Consider the following 27,671-nt stretch of genomic DNA (forward strand, 5'->3'; position numbering starts at 1 on the left):
GGTTTCAATACTGACATGGAAGTGCATGGACTTCAATCAAAGGCTTTTGCAGGATCTTCAGGGGTTTTCTTTTCTTTTTTTTTCTCCAATTTAATTTTGTTTGTTTTTAGTTAAAGTCCACGTCTATTTTATAGCATTTTTATTGTTTTGTCACTGGAGCTGAAAAGCTTTTCATATTTCAATCATTTTAATGATTTAATTAAATCTGACATGTGTAGCCTCACCAATCAAATTAACATTTAAAATGTGCTTGAAAAAAAGTTCAGACTTTTTAAACTGTCTTTTGGAAACATTGTTTTTTTGTTTTTTTTTAAAAAGGCCGTCATTTAATTTAGTGAAAATAAACATTGTGCATGCAGAAATCTTGGTAACATTAATTTCTTCTTTAAATGTTTCTGAAATGTTCTTGTTTCATTCTTCTTTGGGTTATCACATTTTTAGCTTCTGCTTTTCAAAGTTTATTGTGCACCAAAAAAACATCTTAATGATAATCAGTATTGCTGGAATCAAACACAATGAACAGGTTGGACTATAAGTCAACATAAATAACCCCCCATGAATGTGAAAACATTACACCCAGTGAGTTCTGGTGCACAGGTCACGCTCATGTTTACCCTTTTTTTCCACCTCCCTCTGGGATCAGATAAGCTGTCTTTTGGGGTCTAATGTTGTGAGTTTGCGCTAATTCCTACCTCAGTTTTGGGTTTCCTGCAACACCTCTTCCTGATGGGGTACAGGACACAACGTGCTTACGTAAATAAGCCGGGGGAGAAGGCACAAGGAGCCAAAGGTGAGACCCTGTTGCCATATTTCACAAGAGTAACCATTGTTTAGTTCCACAGTTACTCCTCGCCATGTAAAGCAGTTTCCGTTGTTGCAAATGGCCCGAGCCAATAAATTTGTTGTTAACAGCAGGAACAGGCAACTTACTGGCAGGTACAGGACAAAACAAACTGGGAGTCTATCACCTCTGTTTGTGGGCAGAAACACCAGCAGACACAAACAAGCCTTCATCGGGAAACTGCTCCAGAATGTGTTAAAGTTTAAGTGACCGTTTCAGTTTTTTGATGTTTCCCAAATGGTGAATTTGGAGCAGAACATAACAGAAACACAAACAGTCCAAACATTTGAATTTCTTACAGTTGTGTGTTATGTTTCCAGAGACTAAAGGTGAGGCTTTCCTCATAAATACAGCCTTTAAGGATGTCCGTTTGTCCACCCTGTTTTCCATGAAAAGAGCCGGCATCACAGTCACTCACTGTCATATCTACTCTCTCTTCTATCTTTTGCCTTCCACCTATTTTTACCCTTTTGTGAGTGTCAAGTTCCAAAAACGCTGCAAATGTCAACTAGCAGATAACAAGGGAGAAGGCTAATGAGTAATTCTGCCAAGGAATAATTAACACATAAAAACAATCGTTATTTTTATGAGAGTTTTGTGTCTGAGAAAAACGAAATGTGCATGGTACCTCGGGGGAATGTTTCGGATCATCAATCTAAATGTTTCTCTAAATTAAACAGTGCATTTGAATTATTTTAAGCTTGCCCTTTAATTTTACTTCCTTACACTGACTTTTCTGCACTTTTTAATATATCCTTGCGTGTAGAGACTCCGGGTACTGTTATTGTCTAAGCTGAAATCATTAGTTCATATTGCAGGACTACAGACGTTGATTTTGCCATGGCTGTGTGATGTGGGTTTCCACCACACTGACTGAGACTCTTGTAATGTTTAATAACTTCCGGCCAGTGTTCACGACTGAGGCTGTTCTATAAATGTGAAATAAGCTGGTGCAGCTGTGAAGTGTACAGCTCTCAGCCTCCTGACAGGTAATGTTGTGTACAAGCAGAGCAGAATTTATGGAAAAATATCTAATTAATAAAAGAAATACAGCTGGAGATTGGCTGCTAACATGGAGGGTGCATGTACTTGTGCGTTTATTGGTATTTCAGTCTCCTGTGAACTTCCAGATACAGATTGGGTCTATAAGCAGTGGTTGAGCCTAACTTTTATCACAGGCGTGGTGAGCCTGAGACCATTAATTACATTTGCATGGCACAGAAGCAAAATCATTATTATATTCGTTTTATTTTCTGCATGGCATATCACTGCGTGCTGAACAGTCAGCTAATCTTGTACAGGGTTGATTGCAATGTAAAGGTACACTATGAGGACTCACAGTGAAACAGCTGTGACTGTCAGTGGACTATAAAACATGGAATGAGTGTAAATGTGTTTCATCAGCCTGTCAATATGTTATGTTATATATATTCAATTTAATTCAATTTTATTTATACAGCGCCAAATCACAACAGCAGTCGCCTCAAGGTGCTTTATATTGTTAGGTAGACCCTAAAATAATACATACAGAGAAAAACCCAACAGTCATATGACCCCCTATGAGCAAGCACTTTGGCGACAGTGGGAAGGAAAAACTCCCTTTTAACAGGAAGAAACCTCCGGCAGAACCAGGCTCAGGCAGGGGCGGGGCCATCTGCTGCGATATGTATATATATACATATACAAATTTAACAGTTTATTTTCATATGCCCTCTTTGCATCTCAGTGCAACATTTTCTTATTGATGCTAGTCACAGAACAGACTAGCAGAGGTAGCTGGAGGCTGTTTTCCAGATCTCTTCATCCACCTGCAAAGTCCTTCTGCAAGTTAGTCTTGCCATTCTGTGGCCACTTTGAATAATCATTTTTAAATACACTATCATTTCTATGGTCTCCCTCTGAGGCATAAAATCTGTATTTTTTTAGATGCACTTGTGAAATATGAAAAAAATAAAGTTTGGGAAGATAATGTTTAAGTTGAAAAAAAAAAAAGCTTTTGAAAATGCTCTTTTTTGCTGTTTGCATAATTCTCCCATAGATCACAATTTGGGATTTTTGGACTTATTACACAGCAAGCAGCTGTGCGCTCTTTGTTTTTTACACCTTACCTTTTTATTCCAATTGTTTTTGGAAGACATACCGACACATATTAGAGCAGAGGAATATCCCAACTTTGGGATAAATAAAAGTTGACACTTCCAGCCACCATTTGTCGACACGTTTTGCCTGTGCATCTGTAACTAGTCAGACAAAACAATACACATCTAGAGCCGCACTTATAGCACTGCCAAAACGCAGTCTCGTAGTTTTTGAGGCTTATAATTCACTTTCATTACTTCTGTTATTATGATCATTACCTGGAGGGCAGAGGTCTTCCTTCTGCTTATTTACTCAAGTATCACTGCTCGACTGGCGGTGATGCTGAGCATCCTGCCAGGTCTGTGAGGTTAGGGGATGTGCTTGCATAAATACAGACAATCGGGGCGAAAAAAGCATCCCCCTGTTTTTTTTTCTCACTATTATATGAACGTCAAAATGGTTTAAACAAAGGAAAACAAATAACTCTACAGGTTGGGATGTTTACAGTGTAAGTGGCTTCAGGCCAAAGCTAAATATTTATATCCATGGATCCACCCAGTGTCACTTTTAACACTGATCACATGGCTCAAGAGTAAACGGAATGAATTCTCATGCTTGTGTAAGGACTGTTGACTAATTTTAAGAAAAATACTTTAAGATATAGTCAGAGTTTATTTTAGATAACGTCCCCGCTTTGAACAAAGGTGAACTTCCTCTGAGTCCTGAGAACGATGATTTAATATGACCGCTGCGAAACAAACAGGTTGGCGTGCCGCTTCAGCGCAGCGTGGATTGAACGGGCACACACAGGCAGGGTCCTGCATCCCCCCCCATCGCTAAATAAAGATCCACTTGATGGATAAACTCTGATAACATAAATCAGGATATCCCAAGAGGAGTGACGAAGTGCACCATTGTTTTGGTTCAAGTGGGCAGCCATCCTGACAGACGGTGTACACTGGACATGGGAGAGGACAGGAGGTTCTCTCTATTGAGTTTTCCTTGATGGGTCAGGTCAGAGGCAGTTTTTCACACGTAGTTATGAAATCTTCTGACGACAGAACTGTCTTTTGTGTTCCGTTTGAAGGAACAGATGTTTTATAATCTTCATAAACAGGCATATGAATATGCAGAATGTGTAGGCGCTGGGTAAGGTAAATGTTTGCGTTTGCAGGCCGCATCTCACTGACACTTGAGCAGACTTTGTTTGCGCAAGCGGTCTGAATGCAGAGCAGTCTTTACATTTTTGTGATCATGATATTTAGATTGAAATATAGAAAGCTTGTTTAGAAGTAAAAGTGACTGAATTCACATTTTTACACCCAAATTTGAGAAATTAGTCGAGCATAACATTTGCACAATAAAACTGATTTTTCTGTTCAGGAATGCAAGTAAATATATGTATTTTTGGCAGCTTAACAAAAAATGAGCAAACCAGTAAACATATAATTATTTCTAAATAATTAAATATGATTAATAAATATGATTATTGATAATAAATATGATTATTTGTCCACACTGATGGATTAAATACTACAGAAACATTAAAAAAAGGATTTCTTTATTTTTGTTTTTGTAAAATGACACCCGGGAGTTTTTGAAAGTTTGTCTTCTCACCACAAACAAGAGAATTTCCTAAATGTTGAACTATTCCTGTTAATTGTTGACTAAATGTTGAAGAAAAGTATGATTTTTGTGTGCTGCTATACAATATCACCTACATGCATCTGCTGTTGGTTCATTCCATGTCTGGCTCATTTGGCCAGTGTTAAACATGATAACTTGACAATTTCTTAAATAGCGCTTTTCTACCCCTGCATGATTTCTCATTTTGCAAATCGAGCTCAACACTGCCCCTAGCGTCCTGGAGCACCTCTGTTGTGTTTGTATGTGCTTTGTCTCCAGGGGCCACTGCAGACAGTAAATAACTACTTGTTACAACAAAGTCATGCAGAAGAGCAACTGTGATTGACCCTTGAAGCAGACAACCACATCAGGTGCTGCTACAAACAGGAAACTGAGGCTACGATTTGCACAGGCTCGCCTAACTGCACCATCTCAATCATCATGTCAACATGGACCAGATCTCTGAGCAGTGTTTCCAGCGTGTTGAATCTATACCCCGAAGACCGAGAGAAACTACAGTGGTGCCTTGGAGTTGGTGCAAGTAGAACTTTACTGCCATCGCCTGCTTTTTTACAGCGTTCAGAAAGAATGACACCAATAAAGGAAAACAAAGTGGAGCTTTCTTCTCTTTAATCCTTTTTAGACTCTAGTTCCTGAGGGCCGAGAGCAGGAAATGTAATAAAAAGTCACCTGATGACGGATTCAAGGATGATCTGACACTCGAGAGTTGACCATTTTCTGCGGAAATTCATGAGATTCTTGAGATGTTCTGTTGAACAGTCAAATCCAGAGTACACACTATAAATTGACATGGCTATTGTAAAACGGTCTGTGTTAATTCAGTTGTTTCCTGCGTTTAAAGGATGCTGTTTGCACAAGTGCATTAGCACGTGTCAAGGAGAAAGTCTGCATCTACAACAGCAGGAAAAAAAACAACAGTACTTCACGGTTAAGGCTACCCCAAATTCTGTTCCTGAAAGTTCATTTAAAGCTTTCTGAAAGCTAAATAATATCTATGGAAGCTATTTGGTTTCGTGTTAAACATGCTGTTAAAGCTTTTGCCCTATGAGCAGAAACAAATCAAGATTTATTTCCGCGGATCAGACCAGCACTTCAGTAAGCAGTCATATCAGTCCAGACTGAGTTATGAGCACTCATTTAGAGAGGAAAAAACAAACACTGGAATGAATTGTCTAGACTAAACCAAACCCAGTGCCCGGAGCTGAGCCAAAACAAATGCCATTCTTGACAACAACACAATCTTAAGGGGTATTTTTTCTTCTTTTGCTTCTTTTTTAATAGAAAGCAAACAGAGTGCTGCTTGAGAAACAAAAAGAAAAACTTCTAACTGTCAAAAGTGCATGACAGTGTGAACAAAGACAGGGTACAGCTTGCTTCCAAAAACAAACAGCAAATACAGCCAGATGGATTTTCCATTGCAGAGCTGTGTTAATGAGAGGAAGCAGAGGAGTGCTTCCCAGGGATTGCATTGTGAACCCGTGCACCACTCCACCTTAACTGCTTGATCGAGGGAAACCTCCTAGAGTTTGGCCCTCATTCTTACCTGCCCTTCTCAGTCAGAGATGGTAATCCCCACATGGGATCACTTGAAAACAGCCGTCCAGCATCCGCTTAAAGCCTGCTATATGAGAGGATGTCTGATAATGCTCTTAGGTATATGTATGACTCAAAAGCTGAACTGCCAAACTTAACAGTTAGTTGATGCCAACTCCACTTAATGTTCTTCCTGTTCTGGCCTACAAATTCGTGGAACATATTTAAAAAAAAAATGCACAGTGCAGTCCAAGGTCAGAAATATCCGAGAGCTATTGTGGGTAAACATCTTGAAGAAATATTTAGATATGTCTGAAATCTTTTTTTAACACATGTATGAGTCTTTGTTGCATTCGCAGTCTTGGAACTGATCATACAAAGTCTTAAATCAAACACATGTCGTTAGCTTGAAGGTGGTACACCTCTCTCCGGCTGGTCATGATGGAAACCAATAAAAGTGGGGCAAAGGAGATAAACAGCCCACTGTTTATCTTCCATCTGCAATAGAGTCTGTTGTCTATCCCAACTCTTATGAACGCAGAGGCGGGGTACACCCTGGAGAAGTTTGCTAGTGTGTCAGAGGGATAATGCATAGAGACACACAACCGTTTGTGCTCACAGTTACACTGACAACAAATTTAGAATCATCATTTAAACTCACATTCATGTCTTTGAAATGCGGGAGGAAGCTAGAATGTCCGCAGGGCTCTCTCCTAAAGACCAATAACAGGAAGAAAAAAGGACCGCATCCAAAACTTGTTCGCACTTTGACTCTGTTTTGATAGAAAGGTGAAAACCCAGTGAAATCCTAACTCTAACAGGTTGTCTAAAGAAATAAAAAGGACAAAGACGTGTGTTCAGAGTTTGATTTTTGCATTTGTTAACTGATGGGGAACATTTCTCTAGACTCACCTTTAATCAGGATTTCTTTGTTTTTTTGACATAGCTGCTTTGAAATCCAGTGATGATGTTTCTTTCGTAAATTCTATGTGTAAAAGACATTCTGCATATAAAAAAAAGTATCTCTGGCTCTCTTCCACAATTTGTCTTTCTTCCCGTTTCCCTTCTCTCATCCTCAGCAGGTCGTAACCAGGGTCTGGTTATGCTGGAGGTTTCTTCCTGTTAAAAAGGAGTTTTTCCTTCCCATTGTCGCTAAATGAGTGCTCGGAGGAGGTCATGGGATTGTTGGGCTTTTCTCTGTATTATGTAGAGTCTTTACCATATAAAGCGTCCTGGGGAGACAGTTTTTGTGTTTGGAAAAGCACAAAAACAGTGCTATAGAAATTGAATTGAATTTGATTGACCTGAAAAATTTCTAGTAAAACTTAAACAATACTTTAGTTAAACCACTTGTATTAAAGCTGAAAGTCTAATCACAGTACCACAGTGGCTGCGGTACTGTAGGAAAGCTACAAAAAAACAATTTCATCAGACTACCACCCAGTAGCGTTTTTTGATACGGGCGACACGGGCGGTTGCCCAGAGCGGCATCGTGGTGGGGGGCGGCATCATGCCCATTTACTCGTACTCATGCTGCCCGACGTCATGCCAGCGCATATTTGAAAAGTCATAGGCACCGATCGGTTTTCTAGCGCCCATTTGCTGGGAGTAAAGGCGCCCTCGTTTGCGACGTGCGCCTGCTGCTTGCGGCGCAGGTAGGAGAGGGCGGGGCGGCGGGGGATTCTCTGGCTGGCTGGAGCAGCATCTAATAACCAACTCGCAAAATAAAACAAAATAAAAACAAACCAAACACGAAAACAACAGACATTATAAGCCAGACTTATAATTTGCACCGCTGTTTTTTCAAAATTCCGCGAAAAGCGAGCGTGAGAGCCCTCGGTGCGCCCGCTTCAGGGGCGATTTTGTTGACAATATTTGCTGTTTGTGTGACACACTACTAAAAATATAAAAGCATACAGTACTTGGTTGAGACGTAACACTTTAACAACAAAAGTATAGATAACCTCCCCCCCCCAAAGTGGTTTGTTCCAGCTCGCCTCTCCCCTGCTCTGGCTCTAGCGCCCTTGCTGCCAGAGCGATGGTGGCTGAGACACAGCAGAGCGGAGTTGTAAGTGCCTGGCTTAAAACAGGACATGTTGGCTGCATTTAACCTTCAGTTACTCTTTATATAGTTAGGTAGGAGTCAGACCATGTTTCTTTTTAGCTGAAAAACATTACACCAGGTAACCTGCAGTGTTGAAAACGTGTTTCCCAACTACGGTTGCCACCCTACAATCCGTCCTGCTCTGTAGTAAAATCAGCGACCGTCCTGTTGCTCCCATTGAAATGTATACAGCCTATTTAAAATCTAAAACTTATAATTGTCCGTAGCCTACTGTTGTTACCACTGTCCTGTTTGAAATCTAATGAGAGAAACTGGTTATTTTCTCATATGTGCATGTGCTGATATTGAACCCAAGGTACTAACTAGCTAACTGACTGGATGCCCATTAACCTTATAACTCCTGTTTTGTGTGTGTGTGTGTGTGTGTGTGTGTACAGAGAGACAGCGAGGTTAATAATGGATATGAGGAGGTTTTTTCAAAAAAAGGAGCCACATTCAGGTAAAAGTGTAAAATCAAATGATCCATCAATAAAGGATAATGTTGGATCAGTGTTTCAATATTTATATCTTTTATTAGGTGTACATGTGGTTTGGTTATTTGCCTTTTGGTTGAAAGTACACTGAGAGAGGACTTTTTTATTAGTGATCTTAATAGTTTTTTTTTTTTTTATCTAATTGAATACAATCTATTTGTGTATGATTGTCAGTCCAAAGAGGGAGAGAGGAGAACATGAGGAGAAAGTACAAGGTCAGGAAGAACCAGGTAAGAAAACAGGCAGGAAATACTAACAGGCAAACTGTTAGTACTGTTAAACTGGCAAAGAAAAAAAAAACTAATTTTACTCATACAATCTGGAAGTTGTGTCCTCCCTATATTAAAGCTGCTATACAGAGTCTGCTAAACAAACTGGGTTGTCAGCCCTGGCACTGCATTACTATATTGAGCTTCAGTCAGAGGAAGTCACGGTTGCCAAAAACTTTTTGAAGCTCAAGAGTGAGGCTGGTGCCATTCCAGATATGTTAACATTGTACAATCTTCTGGATAATCAGATCTTCCCCACACTGAAAACTGTTATTCAGGTTGCCCTAACAAACCCAGTTAGCAGCTGTAGCTGTGAGAGGTCTTTTAGTGTCTTGAGTCAGCTCCATACCTGGCTGAGAAGGACCATGGGTCAAAGCAGACTCCAGCAACTGGCTGTGATGTCAGTTGAGAAAGATGCTTGAGAGACTTGACCACCAAAATGTGAAAGACAGATTTGCCAACCTCAAGCTGAGGCAACATAGGTTAAAAGAAAAGAAAAAAATCTGCAGAGCAATAGTAGCATCTGCAGTAAAGATCTTTTCATACATTGTATACATTGTACCGTAGGCCAAGGTGTCTCAATTTTTCTAATTTTTTAATAATATTTTGTACATTTCAAGGACTCTATTTTTGGAGTGTATTTTTATGTATCTGTATTGTATTATACATACACTTTAAAAGTGAGTCTCTGTCCAGAAAATGCACTCAGTTTACTTCTTACTCACTGTGAGCATCATTCATTATTCTCCCGCAGTAATTAAGGTTAGGATTTTTTTTTTTTTAATTCCAATCCATTCTTCATTAGCAGCATTTAAATAACCTTTATCAGATTTGATGGTTTTGTTACAGACTTTTCAAAAAAAGTGTTTTGCTTTTCTTTCACAAATGTGGGGATTCAATTGTGTTAAAATGTACAAAACAGTGATGTCATGTTTTGTGACGAGGACCCAGGCACAGAGAGACTTGATGAATTTAAGAATGTTATGATTTAATAAAGAAATTTGCAGACTTGCACAGAGATGGTAAAATTATGATGACTGATAAAGGAGACGAAGACAACAGACGATGAGGACAGGGAGGAACAGGGGTTTAAATGCACCAAGGAGACAGTCAGAGGGAACTCAGGACAACTGGAGACATTTAAGGATGCAGGGACTGACAGAGACAGGGAAGAAGTCTCATTGTGACGAATAAAGTTTATCTTACCTGGATGGGCAGCTCTCTGGGTGCTCAGCACCCCCAAAGCTGTGATTCTAGAATCGCCCCTGGCCTGCTTGCTGCTGAAGTCGAAGTAAACTTTATTGTCATCTCCGCTACATACAGTCCAGTATATAGAGAGACGAGACGACGAGGCTCCAGTTACAACAGTGCAAGTAAACAAACAATAAATATAATTAGAGTAAGAAAATAAATATACACTTTAGGACGAGGGGTGAAGGGATCAATAACAATTTCAAATTTATATTTGATGATTTAAAGTCTCACACAAAACCCGTCGAAAGGGGAAGGGGGCCGGCTGCTTCCAAACAGAGCAAATTTCATTTATAATATTGTAAATCCAAGCCCATTATGTATTCATGATTTGAATCCTGGGTTGTGCGAAATCCCAGAAATAAACCTTAGACAAAGTGATTCTGTGAACTAAGGTGTAGGTCTGTTAGGTTATGTTGTGGTGATCCTCAGGTTGGGGGGTGATTGTTCATACTGGAGTGCAAAATTAAAACCAATGGAGGTTTGGACAAGAAAAGTTCAAAGCCATCAGGTGCTCAGTTTAGAAAAAAGAGGAAAAGAAGGGGAGAAGAAACGAGCAAAAGATGCAGGTAAGCAGATGTGTCATTGGATAATGGCAGGTCATCCTGAAACAATCAGAATCAGAATACTTAACAGTAACAGACTAAACTCCAAACATTATGTAACATTATGTTACAGATTTTACACATTTAAGAAATAGCATTAAGATATATATGCTATATATATATATATATATATATATATATTGACAAGAAAATTGACAAGAATATTCCAGAGTAGAAAAGAGCGTGTATAAAAAAGGGTGTAACTATTGCAGTGTTCACAGTGTGTTAGATGGAGGAGTTGTACAGGGAGATGGCCACAGGCAGGAATGATGGTGCTTTTTGGTAATCTCAGTCTCTCACTGAACGTGCTCCTGTGATTGGCCAGCATATCCAACAATGTAGCTGCCCTAAATTAAATATCCATTTTAGTGGAGCAGGTTGAGTTTTATAACAGCTACAGTGTGTCCCAGGATGGTGACTCGGATCTTTGTCAGTGTCATGTAGTGTGGGGTTTCTGCTGAATTTTGAGTTTTGTCCTTAATTTTGGATTCCTGTGTTTATGATGTTTTGAGATTTGTATTCTGTTCATGTACTTGTTATTTCCTCGTTAGTTTCTTAGTTTTAACTTTGCTGTTGTCTGCGGTCTTGTCTCTGTTTGGGGTTAGAGTTACAGTTTATATTCAGTTCATTGAGTTTCAGTTTATCCTGCCTCCTCTGCATCCCCATGTCTTGTTGTTTAGTCTCTGGCTCTGTGTTATATTACTTCCTGTTTTATTTTGGCAGTCTTCTGTCCCTTATATCTTGCCTTTAGAGTTTTTTTTTCCTTTATTCCCTTATCCCTTGCTGTGTGTTTACCCACCTGTTCCTCATTCCCCTAATTAGCCTTTTGTGTGTATATATAGCTTTTGCCCTCCCTTTGTCCTTCTTATGTCATACTGTTGTCTTTACTCTGTCTATTTGTAATTCCTCATTCCTAGTATTTTTCATGGAGCTCTAGTGTTTAGTTGAACATTGTTTTGCCACCATCTACTTATACTAGCCTTAATAAATGGCCCAGTATTTATTTACTAATGCTCCTTCTCTCTCCATCTCTACATTTGTGTCCTTGCTTCATTACACTCCAACATGACTGTCAGACGGGCAGTAGTAATAGTGCTGTTACTATTTTCTATATTATCATTTTAGAGTTATTTGGTTTTATAATAAAACCACTGTTTTAAAACTTTTTATTTATTTATTTTTACTATACTTACAGATCAGAAAACAGAAAAGGCAAATGTATGCAATCAGAGAGCATACCACTAACTACTGTACAGTCCAATAAAGTCACACTGCACACATTCAGCAGCCACTTTATTACTTACACCTGTCAAAACAAGCTGCTGATGTTCAAACTGAACGTCAGGAAGAAAGGTGAGTGAAAGTGGCATGGTTGTTGGTCTGAGTGCTGATCTACTTGACTCTAATGGATTTTCCCACACAATGAGGCAATGGTACAAAAATGACCAAATATCTTATGAGCCACAGTTGTCTGGTTGAAAATACCTTTTTGAAAATGCGCAACAAATCAACACAGTAAGAAATATCTTTACCACTGATCAATACATGGAAACCATAGCAGGGAGTATAAAAAACTGATTTGAGAGCTGCATTAATAGTAGTGACAAAGACTGTTCTACTGTGAGGTTAGTGGCAGAGTGGAGAGGATTCTTACTTTTTATCTGAAAACATGTCTGCAGGACTAAATGTGTTGTTTTCTGTCAATATTTCCAAATGGAATACAAGGTTATTATTGAATAATTACTAATAATTTCTAATGATCAGAAATTGAAATGAATCAATGTGAAGCAGCAAGTTTATATGTGAATGTAAATTTACCAAAAGCACTTAAAATAAACTTGCTGGATCGTGTCGTGTGACCACCCTTTACTACACTGACCTTACTGCGGTAAGGGGACATGGAGATGGCCAAACATCTGCAGTTCCATGCTTTTCAAATAAATATATCCCACCACCTGCTGTGAAATCCCACACGCTCACGGCAAACCTCCCGAGTTATTTCAAAGCACACGGCCACTCATTCAGAATTCAAATACAGATCCTCTGAGAGGTCGGCATGTAGAATGACCCCTGCTGGGGCTGGCCAACTTTGTTATGGTAAGCCCACGAGCAGCTCAGACATGAAAAAGCTCAGCGGCAGCAGCAGAAGGGAAGTTCCCTCCTAGTGCATAACGTAAACTTGGCTCCAATAAAAGCATCCGTTGGCACCTCAGTGGACAACAGGAAATCTTTGTTTAGTAAAAAACATCCCGTTGTTGGCCCCGGGTTGGATGACCCTTCTTGTTGCAAGACAGTGTAGTCGTTGTTCTTGAGCTCCATATTTAAAGCTCTGTTTACTGAACAAAGCAGCCTTACTCTTAAGATAAACAACAAAGACTTTATGTGTAGGTGGGCGTATATGCGTTGGCTACATAGATTGTGTGTCGTTCCAGTGCCTGTTTGTCAGAGTACCACTTGGTATGTATTGTTTAACATAGTGCTAGACAGCATGTCTGACCCTCCGGTGATCAGGGGTCACAGCACCTAAAGTTAGAAGCTGGCAGAGTAACTGACTAAAAGCATATCCATTCTAACAGTTACTCAATTTCTATTGGATTTCTCAGACTTTTTAAAGTCTAATTTAGTGCTCTGTTATGATAAATGATGATATTTTATTAGACCAATCCGAGAACCAGCTAACTTCAATCATTTCTTCCTAAAAACCATCATTGTGTCTTTTAGACCCCATCCCTGCTGCTTAATAAAGTTCCATCATTAATTAATCCTTCAATTGTAAATATGATTAACTTATCTTTATTATCAGGCCATGTACCACGGGTTTTTGAGGTGCCAGTAAATAACCTTCTAGGCGCTGCTTATACTGGCTCCTCTGCTTCCTTAATACCAGATCACTCTAACAGGTCCCTGAAAAGTCTTCAGTTAATCCAGAATTGGAGCTATAAAAAGAAACCACGTGTTTCCCATATTAGCTTCTTTTCATTGGCTCTCTGTTAAATTCACAGTTGAATTTGAAACCTTTCCCCACACACTCAGGCTCTGAAAGGTCACACAACACCTTATTTTCCTAACAGAGCACCTTGTTCTCAGACTGGTGGCTTACGTGCGGTTCCTAGATTTGATAAAAGTTTAGTCAGAAGCCGAGCATTATTAAGCCGTCTGTGGGACCGGCTCCCGGTTTGGATTCAGAAAATTCACCGTCACTGCTTTTGAAACTTTTGTTTGTGATCAAACCGATAGTTAGTGATGGATCAGGTGATTCTGAACCATTCCTTAGTGACACTGCAATAGGCTTAGGCTGCCGTGGGGTTTCCCATGATGCAGCGAGGGTTCCTTCTACACTATTTTTTGCACTCTCTGTACGTTTATACAGTACTGCTGCATTTAATAAATAATAATTACTAAACACTGTCTCTCCTGCTCCAACCAACTGCATCCGATTCGCTGCCCTTCGCTGAGTCTTCCTGTTAAAATTGAGTTTTTCCTTCTCGTTTTCGCCAAGTGGTTGAGGTAGGGGTTTGTGTGATTGCTATAAAATTGAAACTGAACTCAACTGAAGCACGTCAGTACGTAGAACACATTCCATTTTTTACCTGAAATGCAAAACAGAATTTGAACCCACAATGACAGAGCTGCTGAATCACTTTACTCGACCCAGTCAATGGGCTTTTATTATGTTTCCAGCAATAGATCCATTTCATTCACAGTGACACAACAGATTTCCATAAAATTAATATGCAGTACTAAGAAAACATTGTAAAAGTAAAATGCAAATGGAGGATGTTTTGAAGAAAATAAAGCAATTTTGCATTTTTCTGTATTAGTTTAATTCAAAGTGCAGTCATGAAAAAACACCAATAAAACTGCACCACTTTTGTTTGATCAAAGGATCTTGGAGACCTTGCCACAGTTATTTTATGACTTCTTTCATGTTATATATAGCAATGAATGTTTGGCCCAAATCTGACCCACCTCATTGGATTTGGTGCAAATCTGACTTCTGCAGCTCAGCCACAGGTCCACTTTATTTTATATCCACATTTGTAACACTCACAACATTTGCCAGTTATATTGGTAAGTGTCAGAATGATCCCAGATTAGGTCCAAATGTTCAGGACCCTTTGTTTTTCTTATCACTAAAGCCAGCGTCATATTGGCCTAATTGCACGCAGCAGAATGACTTTTTAACAGATCAGGTATCTGGATAAGAAGCAAACAGCTAAACAACAGCAAGTGTCTTTAACTTTTTATGCACAGTACTGTACATCCATATGCTCTATATACCAGAGAAAGGGTATATATCATTGGGTAAATATATGCTGAAGAGCAGACATTGTAAATCATATTGAAGTTTTTTGTGCAATGATAATTAAGCTGAAAAACTAATGAACATGATGTTACATTCAGAGGATATATTCTTTTTTGTTTACTTCTGTAGAGGTGTAAATAAACAGCAAAGTACTGTAAATCATGGTGAGTTATTAAAATACACAGTTTGTTTCACCGTTAAAGCAAAAGCGAACACGAGGAAATGGAGAATTGTCACTGAGGATGTACAATATGTGCAGTACCTGAGGTTTTTTAAGTGGCTGGTGACAAAATCAGTTTTGGTCAAGGTGCATGTACATCTCATCTTCGCAGTATGCCTGTGACTACTCTCCTAGCACAAACACTAGTGGCTAGTCTTCTCTGTGAAGTTTAGTCGCATCTTCCTTATTCTCTGCAGGCTGAGGTGTAGCGTTCCTGATGCTTACTCTGCCTCTCCGTCTTGGCCGGTGCTCTGAGAACCAGTTGGAGACGGTCATGGCGAGGCGGAGGAAACCCAGGCTGATGCAGTGCACCTCTGAGGTGATGGGAATATCGGAAAAGAGGGCGTGGTCCCGGCACATGAGGGCACTGCTGCATTCAAAATCTTTGACGACATTGAGGATCTCCTGTCGCTCTGCCTGCCGCATCATCCCTCGAACATTCAGCAGGGTGGAGACATGCTTCTTCCTGCAAAGAGGAAGGATACAGGGAGGACGAAGGATAAATGGGTATGAATCGGAAATTAGATCTGTGTGGTGTTGTCAAGAAGTGCCATGACGCCAAGTAACGGTCATTTTCTCTGAGTCACTGTGTTCACTTCTGGGAAGGACAGAAAATTCAGTGCCCGTCTAAAATTTTGCATGGCGATGGTTTTAAATCATATTGGGCCTACTTAAATTTACAAGCTTCATTTAAACTTAAACTAACACTGAATAAGGTAAAAACAAGAAGCACTTGTGTATGTAAACATTACAGAATAAAAAACTAAATGAGAAAATGATTTTGATAACTACCAGCAGCTGTGGCATAAACCTTACATTGGGTGGTGATCTAATAAAATTGTTAAGCACTGTATTTTATTTATCATTGGATTTTTTCATACTTTTTATCCACAATATGTAGACACAGCCGTATGTGCATGATGTGACTCTTAAGGTAGATAAATAAAAGACTCGGGAAATCCTGCATTTGATCTCCTGAAAGACTTGCGGGTCTGTCATAAGGTACAAACAAATGCAGCAAGTTAATGTGTCTCTAGGTCTGAACTGCTACTTTTTCTCTCCTCTTCCACACCTTTCTCTCTCTGACTCAAAGAGTGGCACCAGTCTGTCTCCTGCAGGATGGCAGGAACAGGAAGTATTCGGCAGCAGCTTCCTGTCTGTTCCTTGGAGGGTTATGCGTCACGTGCATTAGGTCGAAAACCGTCACTAATGTGAGTCTTAATCTGTGCACAAACAGGCTGGAACTCCCCCCCAGAGGCTTGTCTGCTTCATCCATTCTCAAAACAGACCCGCACCGCTCCAAAAATAGCAAAGTTAATGTAGATATGTTTCCGCGCTCCTTTTCCTTGTTTTGATCCATTGCAACAAAACAACATATGCAGGCTTACATTTTTCTTGTTTTAGAGCAGTGCCAAAAACAACACAGCGAATGTGTAGCTGTAAGCATAAAATAATATAGGACCTTTGGGAGGGACCAGTGCAGAGAGCATCTGTTTTATAGATGTTTCCTGGTTGTAACATTTCAAGACTGTTCATTTGTGGGGGGTGGGGGGGGGATCCTTACCGTATATCTGGAAATTCTTTCACCAGGACAGCCACCTCCATTTGGATGGAGGGCGTGTCCTCCAGGAGAATGATGTCAGCAAGGTGACAGATGATGCTGTCCAACCAGGAGGAGCTCGATTCCTGAGGCAGAGAAGAGGCGACAATTCATTCACAGGAAACTCAGGACTACAAGATAAATCAAGTACTTTGAACGTCAGTAAGACTACAAAAGTAGCATATAAATGCAAGCACGCTACATAAATAAATATAAATCTGTCAAGTTGTCCAGCTGTGCTTTTGTTTGAACTTATAATGTGGTTTGGGCACTTAGTTCTGGTGATTACACCTAAAATACCTCAAATACAGTGGATGAAATTTCAAAACACATAAAAGGCTAAAGGCTGGCATCCTTGCACATCTAATGGTAATGTATTGTTAGATATAAAAGTCTCAAAAGATTCTGCAGACATCTTTGGTCACTGTTTACAAGACACATGCACTTAAATGTGCAAAAGTTTCAAAGAAAAACAGTGAGCGAGAGACAAGACATTGGATGGACAGAATGAGAAGAGCACAAATGGACTGCAAGAAGACGCGAGTTCCACTTATTTATTATCATTGCCCATCCAAATGACCTCTTCTTAAGTCTTAATGTGTTTTTCAGGCAAGAAGTGACAAGCAGTTTAGTGAACAATGAAACCCACAGAGGAAGCACAGGTTAATGCCTCTGGAGGCCAAACACTTAGGAATTTGATTAGTGAATACCAGACCTCAACCTCTGCTTTCCCAGTTCTTGTTTTTTTCTCAGGAACACTGAGGAAAAGAGAGGTTGCTTGCCACTCACTAAAAATAACAACGTCTTTTTTTGGTGGTCGTTAAAAACTCATCCTCCCCCCAATGCTCCTAAGTTCCCAGTTTCCACAGAAACTTCATCCCGCTCCTCAGCGAAAAAGGCCATCAAGGCCATTCCAGAGCCACATCAAAGTGCGCCAGCTGACAGGAACAGGAAGTTTCCTCCGAACACAGCAGCTTCCTGTTGTCAGCTGAGGTGACGGACACTTGTTTGAACTTGTAGATAGAAAGGGGGCAAATGCCATGCCGTCAGGCCTCGTTGTTTGACTCCCTCTTCCCCACTTTGGCAAGTGCTAACGTAAGCCCGGTTCATCCATCTCCATCTCACTGACGGCAGCCATTTTTCAGAGCTCAGTCCTGTATCAACACTGTCTGAGTTATTCCTGACCTAGGAAATTCCAGGGTCAGGCTCCAGTCACAGCCGGCACACTCTTTCCCCCTCCCCATTCCAAGTTTTTGAGAATCAGCACTTTGGATCTGTTTGTGCTCCCCGGAAACATAACCACTACTTGTGTCTTGGACTCTGTAAATTTCCTTCTCCATATTTGGAGACCATTAGCACTCTAAAATATAATTTTCTTTTCCACACTAACACAGTCTAATAAAAAAAAAAATGTTTTGTGTCTGCAGACCAGACTTACCAGATCCTTAAAGAGTCCTTTGAGCTGCTTGGCCTCATCTTGCAGGCGGAAAGCCATCCTCTTCCTCATCTTGGAGGATGTACACATGAGGCGTCCCCTCATAATGGCTCTCACATACTCCACTAGGACCCGCCGGTGCACCTCACCCACCAGTGTCTGTCAGTCATAACAGCAATTGTAGATTAGCTATAGTTTTATATAGTTTCATACCTTTATACATTGAAAATGTTATGGACTACCATTTCAAACGTGTATTGACCTGATAGGGTGGAGAGTCCATCCTTCTAAATTTCTTGAAATGCTGTTTAATACTGGCTTCAATAGCCTCGAAGGCCTCTGTGTTGTTCAACCACTTTCTCTTCATCAGTTTGTCAAAGAAGGGCTAGAAAGGCAACAAAGTACAGATTAAGAACAGATTTAGGTTTGGTAAACCTAACCAAGGAAGGAAAACGGCAGATTAGCCTGATTAGCCCACGTCGTTGTGGGCTGCTGGCAAAGTTTCTGGGCTGCCTTTCCTCATAACAGCCATCCCTCAAGAGTCTCTCCATCAAAAGCAATGCATTATCAGGGGCTGTAACATCTAGTCCTTTTAACTGAATTAGTGTGGATAGTTTTACTACTTGAAATTTCAGATATAGGAATGAGGTAAAGACTGTACTTTATACTCATTGTTTATTATTATTATCATTATTATCATCATCATGTTGGACAGTTGTATTTATTAGCTGTTTTTGTCGAAACAGCTAACGAAACAGCTAATGATACAGCTAACAAAACAGCTAACGAAACAGCTAATGATACAGCTAATGATACAGCTAACGAAACAGCTAACGATACAGCTAACGATACAGCTAACGAAACAGCTAACGAAACAGCTAACGAAACAGCTAATGATACAGCTAACGAAACAGCTAATGATACACTAAACAGCTGTGTGTACACAAAACACTTCTGCCCAAATACTGACTTTTCATGTATTACATGTAAGTTCTCCATATAATTCGGTGTATTATCAAAATAATAAAAGACACAAGTATGTGACCAGAAACTTAGCTACAAAAAAATACTGTTTTGTTTTAGCTTACCTGTTATGAACACAAATCTGCCAGAAACTTGTTCAGAACTAATAATAAGTAAACTTAATGAAATGAATTTGTGCTTTGTACCAAAAACATAACCTTCAACCACTAAAACTATTTTTCTGTTCAGGAATGCAAGTAAATAACTGTAATTTTGTATCTTAACCTGATAAATAATAATGTGCTTTGTGTTTTTTTCTTTTTGTACAGTAAATTGAAAAATTCTTTGATAAGAAAAATAATTATATTTTAGCATTAAAATATAATTTTATTGAAGAGCTTGCGCATACTGGAGCAACCATTGCAGTAACACACACAATAATTTTGCCGATTACCATTACAGTACTGTTAATTTAGGGTAGCTGTGGCACAAACCTTACATTGGGTGATGCTCTCATAAATTTGTTTTAGCACAGCACATCTGGGTCATGATCGTAATTATGTTTCCGGAAAACCATCTTTAATGGCTCAGATGAATCTTGCCACTGTCCTACTCACTCTGATGTGGTCAAATAGCCTGTCAGTCAGCACCCTCACTGACTGGTTGATGATCCTGTCCAATGAGGAGTTGGCTTTCTGCGCAGATTCCTCACTGCCCTGTGGGTCACACTGCCTGCAGCGGTCCACAAAGGATCTACACATTACACAAGAAATATGACATTTCAGTTTAGTTTCTGTAGCTCTTTTAGAAAATGTTCAGATATGAAGTTTCACTGATCTTTGCCAACCTGAGAGGAGGGCAGCAGTTAACCAGAGCTATAGTCCTTGAAACATATCCATCTCCTCGGTCTCCAAATTCTGCCTGACTGTCATGAAACATCTCCACCTTCCTCTGGAAACTGAATGCATAGAGGTTTTATGAGAACACTTTCAATACAAATACTCTCTCTCTCTCTTTCTCAATAGATAGATATATAGATATGATTTAACAGCTATAACCTTAAACTACTGTCCACACACCTGTAAATGAAGTCAGCCAATCCAATGAGACTGCAGCGAGCCACTCTTGCTCCTAGAAACTGGTTCACAGATGTAGATCTGTCCAAATCCACCTTTACCCTCTGAAATTTTAAAAGACATGAGTGATAAGACAGAGGTTTCATTCAAGGAAAATGTTACTGAAATAGTATGGCTTTGTACCTGGATTACTGAGCATGCTAGGTGAGACTGATACTCCTCTATGTGCAAAGTCTGGGCCCACCGCCTCTCCTCTTCATCCAGCACATGGATCAGCTCTGTTGTCACCTTATCCTGAAAATTGAAAAAGCAGGAAATTTAAATGCATCGCTTATCCACATTTTCCCAGCAACAGACATTCAAACACTCTTTTCTCACCCTGACTACACTAATGCAGTCTTGTTCCAGCCTATCCACTGTCTCTTGAGGCAGAATACCATCCAGTGTGCTGTAGTTGATGGGTGTGGTGGTCCCGATTGTTCCTAGGACATCCCTGGTGGGAAAGAATTAATGTAAAAATTTAACTAGGAATAAAAGCCTGTTGTGTGTGTCGTTATTGGAGCAGGCAATCATTACCAACCTGTTGTAGATGTTGTAGAACCAGTCAAGTAGTGAGTATACGTCTGTGATCTGCAGTGGGCCACTGGTAATAGTGCGAAGACGTTTGGCCACAGCTCGATGGTAACTTTCCACATACACCTGGAAGGCTGCAAACTCCTCTGGGTAAATGGATATAGCGTTCCTTCTCGCTGCATCCAGATCATCCACCATTCGACACTTCAGGCGCTCCAGATATGAGGCCAACTGGCCTGCTTGGGTGTCTACCTGATGTGGCAGGCTCCAGTCTGCAGCCTCCGCTACAGCCTGCCTCCACTTCATCTTCAGTCGCCGGGGACGCTGGCTGGGCTGGATGCGGGGGACCTCTTGCTCTGGCTTAGTCTCCTCCCTCAGAGCCCAGGCAGCATCAGCATGCTCTTCCTGCTGGATTACCAGCACCACCAGACCAAGGTTGGGGCCAGCACTAGGCTGGCGGAGTGACTCCCGCACCACATCCCACATCTCCTTCTGAAGGGCTTCATACAGGAGCTCCACATCCTTAGCTTTTCTCCGGCTTGAGTCCAAAGTCGCATTAGAGCTGAGGGACTCATCAAAGGAAGAGGACAAAGACAACATGCTGGGTGGAGTACTGGGACACAGGGTAGGAGTGAGGGTAGGAGGAGTTGTGTTTGGCAGGAGAGACAGGAGCTCACACTCTCGCTCCAGTTCCTGAATATGTGTGTCAGCCAGGAGAAGGTCCCTGTGATTGACCAGCTGTAAGATCTCCAGAACTGTGGGAAACCAGAAGAGAAACACAAGTTTAGAGGTAATAGGTTTAGTGACAAATATGTTAATGCACGTATCTCATTCAGCAGCTGTGCATGTACCTGGCTGACAAACTCGCCTGTTTGTTGCAGGTTTGTCTGCACATTCCTCTGTTCCTGATAAAATTCCCTGCCGGAGTCTCCAAACAGTAGCTGGACTGAATTATCTAGAGGAAGCTGGGGAACATTTCTGACCCTACTTCCTCTCCTTTTCAGACTAATGGTAAGTGAGCGCAGTGGCTCCCAAGTGAAAAGTTTTAACCTCATCAGAGGGTTGTCTAGGTTTCAGCAACTGCTGTTGAAATTTGACCTGAAATATTAACTAATGTAATGTAGATTCTTTGCTAAAGTCTACAGGGTCACTTGGAAAGTAATTTTTTTTTATCGACTTCTTAATTATTACCTGAGAGGGGCTCTCTGGTTTTCACTACTGGATCCTCTGCCTCCTCCTCCATTTCCTCCTCCGCCTCTTGGGATGCCTTGTCTGACATGGATTCCCTCTTTAGCTTGCCCAGACTGACCATCCTGAGGAAGGATGATCGCCTGGAAGTCTCTACCTCGTTGCCTACGCTCAGGTCTCCACAGGGCAGGCTTTCTCTGCGCTCCTCCTTCCGTCGACCAGTGAAGCTGCAGAACATCCACAGCAATGACAAAGAGCATAAATCATGGCCCTAAATGATGCAAGGACTTTAATGAGTGCATGAGGTTTGTATTGTCCTGTACGGAATTCCTAGGAAAACCTGTGCTTTGAGTGCCACACATTCACACAGTGTTGCTGCTGTGTGTGGCTACCTCGTCTAAAAATAGTCCCATTGAGTGAGGACAGCAAGTACACAACATGACACTGAAAAACAAAAGAGGTTCCTTAGATCAACAAGTTACCACAGCAAATTACACAACCGCTTAGGAAATAAGGGCACTATATGTTATTCTGTCACTGACCAGTAAACAGGACTTTTATTCTCAGTTGCTGAAAAACTATTTTTTAACCATGTGTCATTAATGCAATCAAAAGCATCATATGAGTCCAATGAGCATAGAGTTGCTTCACATAAGTGACATACAGTTGTCATCAGAATTTACATGGCTGTGAATATCACGGTAATTTGGGGGCTTGATTTCTTTGAAATGTTATTTTTCCAGTCCTACATCTTTAATGACTTAAAAATTAACCAAAATTGTTTGCACAAATTTTCTTTAGTTTTGGATTTTCTCTAATCCACACAGGGTCAAAGGTATATACAGGCTTAAATAAATACAGATGCCCCCACTAATATTTGTTGCTTAGATAGTTGCGCCTGAACTTCTGATCACCGACAAGCTCCTGGCATAATTCTTGCTGGATATTTGACCTGTACTCTTGGCAGAATTAGTAAAAATTTTATTTAAATTGGTTGGTTTCCTGGCACAAATCCAGCATAGTCCAGAATTTTTCAACGGGGTTGAGGTGTGGGATTTGGGAAGGCCATGCCAGAAGCTTAATATTAGCCTATTCCAGAACCATTTTAATGTGCGTTTTTACATTATTGCCCCATTGGATCACCCAGTTATGTCAAGGTTTAAAGCGTCTGCCTAATTTGGTAGATGGTAAATGGACTGGTTCTTATGTAGTGGTTTTCTACTCTACTCAAGCACTCAAAGCAAACAGTAGCTTACCAATGCTGAACGCTGAACACTGGCACAGGTTTGAAAGCCTCTTCCAAATGTACCTCTTTTAACTGTGACTCAGTCTTGTCTCGTCTGACAATAAAACTTTCCCACAAGGCATTTGGCTCGTCCACATAGGGAGCTACAAATTTCTACAAATGGATTAACCCTGAAATGTAAAACTTGCTTCGCTGTGGACAGTTATGCCAGCAGTTTTTCTGGGTTATGGTTAGGGATGTTTCTGAATATTCTAGCCAATTTTTATTTTTAGAACTTGTGCTTGGGCACAACTCTTTCAAATGATGAGCTCAGAATCTGCAGTTTTGTGGAAATGACTAAGACACCTTCCTAGCTTAAATTTACATAAATTTAGAGTTCTTATTAATCATCTTTTCCCACAGACTTCTCTGGATTTTCCCATTGTTATGAGTATTAGTTAATCCCATGTGTGCTGTGAGCTGTGAAACACATCCTTTTTGTGCTGACAAAGATAAAGTACCAGTTGTAGTCAATGGTGATCACTAATGAGAAGTTAGTAGGCCTCAGCAAGTTAAAAGACATTCAGTGGACCTTCAGTGTCACCTATTAAAAGATTCAAGTGAGTGTATGAATATATTTTAGCCTATATGTATACATTTGGCCCTGTGTGGATGTGACAAAATCCAATGTCAATTCAAACTTGTACACTCAAAGTGCAAAAGCATGCTGCACAATGATTACACCTGGAAAAAAGAACATTTAGGTCAATGATGAGTGAATGTAAACGCCAAACCACAACTGTACCACAGGTTAAATTGTTTAAAAACTGCTTTCTTTCTACTCCAAATCTCTCCTCACCGAAGCAGGGTCATTATTCCCTCTGAGCTCCTGCGTAGTCCTTTTCTTTTCTCTTTCTCTGCTGGTAGTGTATTTGAATCTCCAGGGCTGTAGTGTGGGGTGCTGTTCCCCCATACACTCCGTCCTGATATGCGAAGCCCCTTTCCCAATTTTCCAAGGGTCTTAAGGGGAGACACTCCACAGATCCGCTCAAGGGTCCCCCGCAGTGGCTTCACTTTAGGATTCCCTGCCCCGTGTTTCCCAGCATTTACCTCGTTCTCCTCCTCTTCACCATCACAGGACGACTTCAGCTGGAGGTTACCCTTGACCTCCCCCATAATGAGGCCCATGTCACCTCTGTTCCTGTCATCATCATCATCCAGGTCCACATCCTCAAAGGGGTTCAGGTTCTTGTTTAGATCCTTCAGTTCATTAAGCTCCTTCAGGTCCTTGAGCTCGTTCAAGTCCCTGATGTCTAAGTCTAGGCGAGGCAGAATCAGTTCACCGTTCACTCTGGGGAACTCGTGGCAGCTCTTGGATCTTCCCGGGAGTTTCTTCAGAATGGGCATGGTTGCATTTAATACGTTAACAAACTGCAAAACAAAGATAATGTGTAAGATCTAGGAAAAATGTTTTCTTTTAATTTAGATTTTTGTTTGTAATTTTATGGAAATACTTAGGATGGAACAACTGGGATAAAACACAACCTACAGAGATCTGTCAACATTACCCACAGTTAACATTAACTAGGACATGAGTACCAGACATACCCGGGCTTTAACCTACCAAGATAAGAGCAAAATAATATAATTTCATGCCCCAAAGAATTCAGAAACAGTCCTGGATCAGAGGTTTCATTTCAAACTACTTATAAGTGAACTCATTTTAAACTGAAAGTTAAAATAACTTTAAATGACATTTTTTATATAAGAGTTGGTTTGTGACGTTTTTTCAGTTATAATATAAGGTGATGAAACTGAGTTTTTGCTGTTCTTCTTGGCCTGATTTACACCTTAGTGACAAAACAGTTTCCAGGGAAACACAAATGGTCAGTTTTGTCACATTAGTTTCAAATATATGAGTATGTGACAAATTAAAGGAAAAAAGTAGAACTTTTGATCCTTAAAGTGATGGGATCTGGTGACTCTGCGGTGGGCAAGTTATTGACAAAGTTCTGGAGCCACTCGTCGCCTTGTAGGGAATTGTCACTGCACATCAGAGCAAAATGTTCACCTTTATCCCTCTATGAAACATTTCTGTCCTGGTGGGAGTGACAAAAAGCCAAAGCGACAACAATAGGGCATTAGAGCTCCCTGAATACTTTCATGTGAAATATATTTGACCTTCATAGTAAGAAGAACGCAACACAATGGGTAGTGTATATCCTATGGTAGTGCTGTTATTGTGCTCTCTAGTGCTGGAATATCCTTTTGAAGAATGCCGTTTCATCCCCCGAACAAGACTTAGAGAAAAGAAGCTAAGGTGCTGTTCAGGTGATATGTATTGGCTAATATACGCAAGACTGCACACAGCCCTGGGTGGGATATCGGTGAGAAACAGGACAGCTAGTTCTTAAGTGCTTAAGTAACTTTACTACCTATTAAAGGTATCTAAAGATTGTTTTTAAAAACTGGAAGTGGAAAAACAATCAAGTCATTGTGCTGTTATACGTAGAAAACATAAAATTGTCTGCTCTCATGCGTTGCATATTCAATGAGCAAATTTTTACAGAATCTTAAAAAGTACTGAAGGCAAAAAGCACCCCCTGCTGACTCAACATCCTATTAACACCAGGCCTACAGTAGATGCGACTGATATATAATTTTATTGCTGTTTTTGTCTGACTCTCCATTTTTTTCTGCTTTGGCTGTTTTTCATTATTGTGTTTTTTTGCCTTATGATGTGGTCATAATATATCATATGATTACTTGTGGTCAGATGTGGTGGTTACTTTTTTGGAACCCAGGAGTATGTTTTTCTTTCATTTGTACTTTTTCATTAATTCAGTATGTATACTTTGTTTTACTTCCACTATAATGAGAGGCTACTGCTTCATGATCAAGAACAAGAAACAGTGTTTAGTTTCATACCGCATGCGATGCTGAAAAAATACTTTAGGTGCTTTAATAGTGATTAAAGCTTGTACGGTATCAAGCCAAGCTCATTTCAGTCAGTTTTTACTCGTTATATGGACTTCGTTTTTAAATAATGACATTGGATAGAACAAATAGTAGCAGGGGAACAATTATTTTTTTTTGCTTTGATGGCAGTGAAAGAGAGTTCTCCTTTTGTTTGTTCATCTTTGTTCCTGCCAACAGAAACAGCCAAACTCCAGACAGTGACAACAATTGATCTTTTGTTAGTAAAAATTCAGAACAGTGACTCTAGCTGAGACGGTTACTGTGATGCTTTGGCATTTGAATCCTTTAGTGTCTAGATGGAAAAATAATACTGAATGTTCATGATGAAGAAAGTAGACGAGTAGGGATCATATTTATCAGTTGTGTCTTTTTTAAGAAGATGACCTCAAAGTTCATAAAATCAGTGTGACTGGCAAACGCTCAAAAGCCAGACATCAGCATTGTATTACACTTAGCAACTGGTGGGTTGATCAAATATGAACTGTGTATGAATTTTTTCCTTGATATTCTTTCTTGATTTTTCTAAGCTGTTTGTTTGTTTGTTTGTTTGTTTGTTTGTTTGTTTGTTTGTTTGTGTGTGTAATTAGCCAGGATAGGGAAACTCTTCCAAAAATGAAAAAAGTAAAGGAGGAACGGTGAATCAGTTTGGGGTTTTTTTCTAAACACAAAAATGACTACCCAACTTTAAGTATATATGTTACAGACAGAGGTGGTGAAAAACAGCCAAACACAATGATTTCCACATAAAAACAATCATTTGAACTTAAATCTCTATCACAACGGAAACACTCAGTATGAAATAAAAGATGATTGCAGAGGATCAGACTTACCTGATGACGATGCCTTGCTGTGTTTCAGTCCAATGTCATCCTGGAGTGTGTTGGCTAAATGAGCTGCCAGGCTGTAGAGTGTCTGTGATGAGTGTGAGAGCGTGTCTGAAAGTCCTCACTGACTCAAGAGAGCAATGTTGCTGCCTGCGGTTTCCTGATTTCCTGCGGTTTACCCTATTGTGGTTGAAGGTGATATGTTTTCCTGAGGAAAGGCTTGTCCCGTCCTTTCTCCCCCCACACACACACCACAGACCCCCACCCCACCACCACCCTGTCCTGATCAGCCCCCACACCTTGGGCCCCAAGTGTAATTAATTACACTAATTGTATTGACCTTAAGGTGAAGGAGGACAACACATCCCCATGTTTTGTTCTACGGTTGTGAATATCTCTACATTCTCTCTGTGTTTGTGACTGCGGCTTCAGTAGAAAACGTAAAATGCGGATTATTCA

At 40.3% G+C, this 27,671-nt stretch overlaps 1 protein-coding gene across 1 annotated transcript; it reads right to left on the reverse strand.

Moving 5' to 3' along the window:
* Window positions 1-14,451: 14,451 nt before the first annotated feature.
* exoc3l2a (exocyst complex component 3-like 2a) lies at window positions 14,452-27,451 on the reverse strand. The gene is made up of 13 exons (XM_040012004.1): window positions 27,219-27,451; window positions 24,269-24,840; window positions 22,188-22,411; window positions 21,004-21,751; window positions 20,802-20,916; window positions 20,607-20,717; window positions 20,427-20,527; window positions 20,195-20,305; window positions 19,965-20,100; window positions 18,647-18,769; window positions 18,388-18,543; window positions 16,914-17,035; window positions 14,452-15,815 (listed from the first exon to the last, which is right to left on the reverse strand). Exons 2-13 carry the CDS (start codon window positions 24,814-24,816, stop codon window positions 15,500-15,502), a joined length of 2,811 nt encoding a protein of 936 aa, XP_039867938.1. The 5' UTR covers window positions 24,817-24,840; window positions 27,219-27,451; the 3' UTR covers window positions 14,452-15,499.
* Between the last annotated feature and the right edge of the window lie 220 nt (window positions 27,452-27,671).

The sequence above is a fragment of the Simochromis diagramma genome, unplaced genomic scaffold, assembly GCF_900408965.1.
Source record: "Simochromis diagramma unplaced genomic scaffold, fSimDia1.1 OVJJ01000123.1, whole genome shotgun sequence".
Classification (NCBI taxonomy): Eukaryota; Metazoa; Chordata; class Actinopteri; order Cichliformes; family Cichlidae; genus Simochromis; species Simochromis diagramma.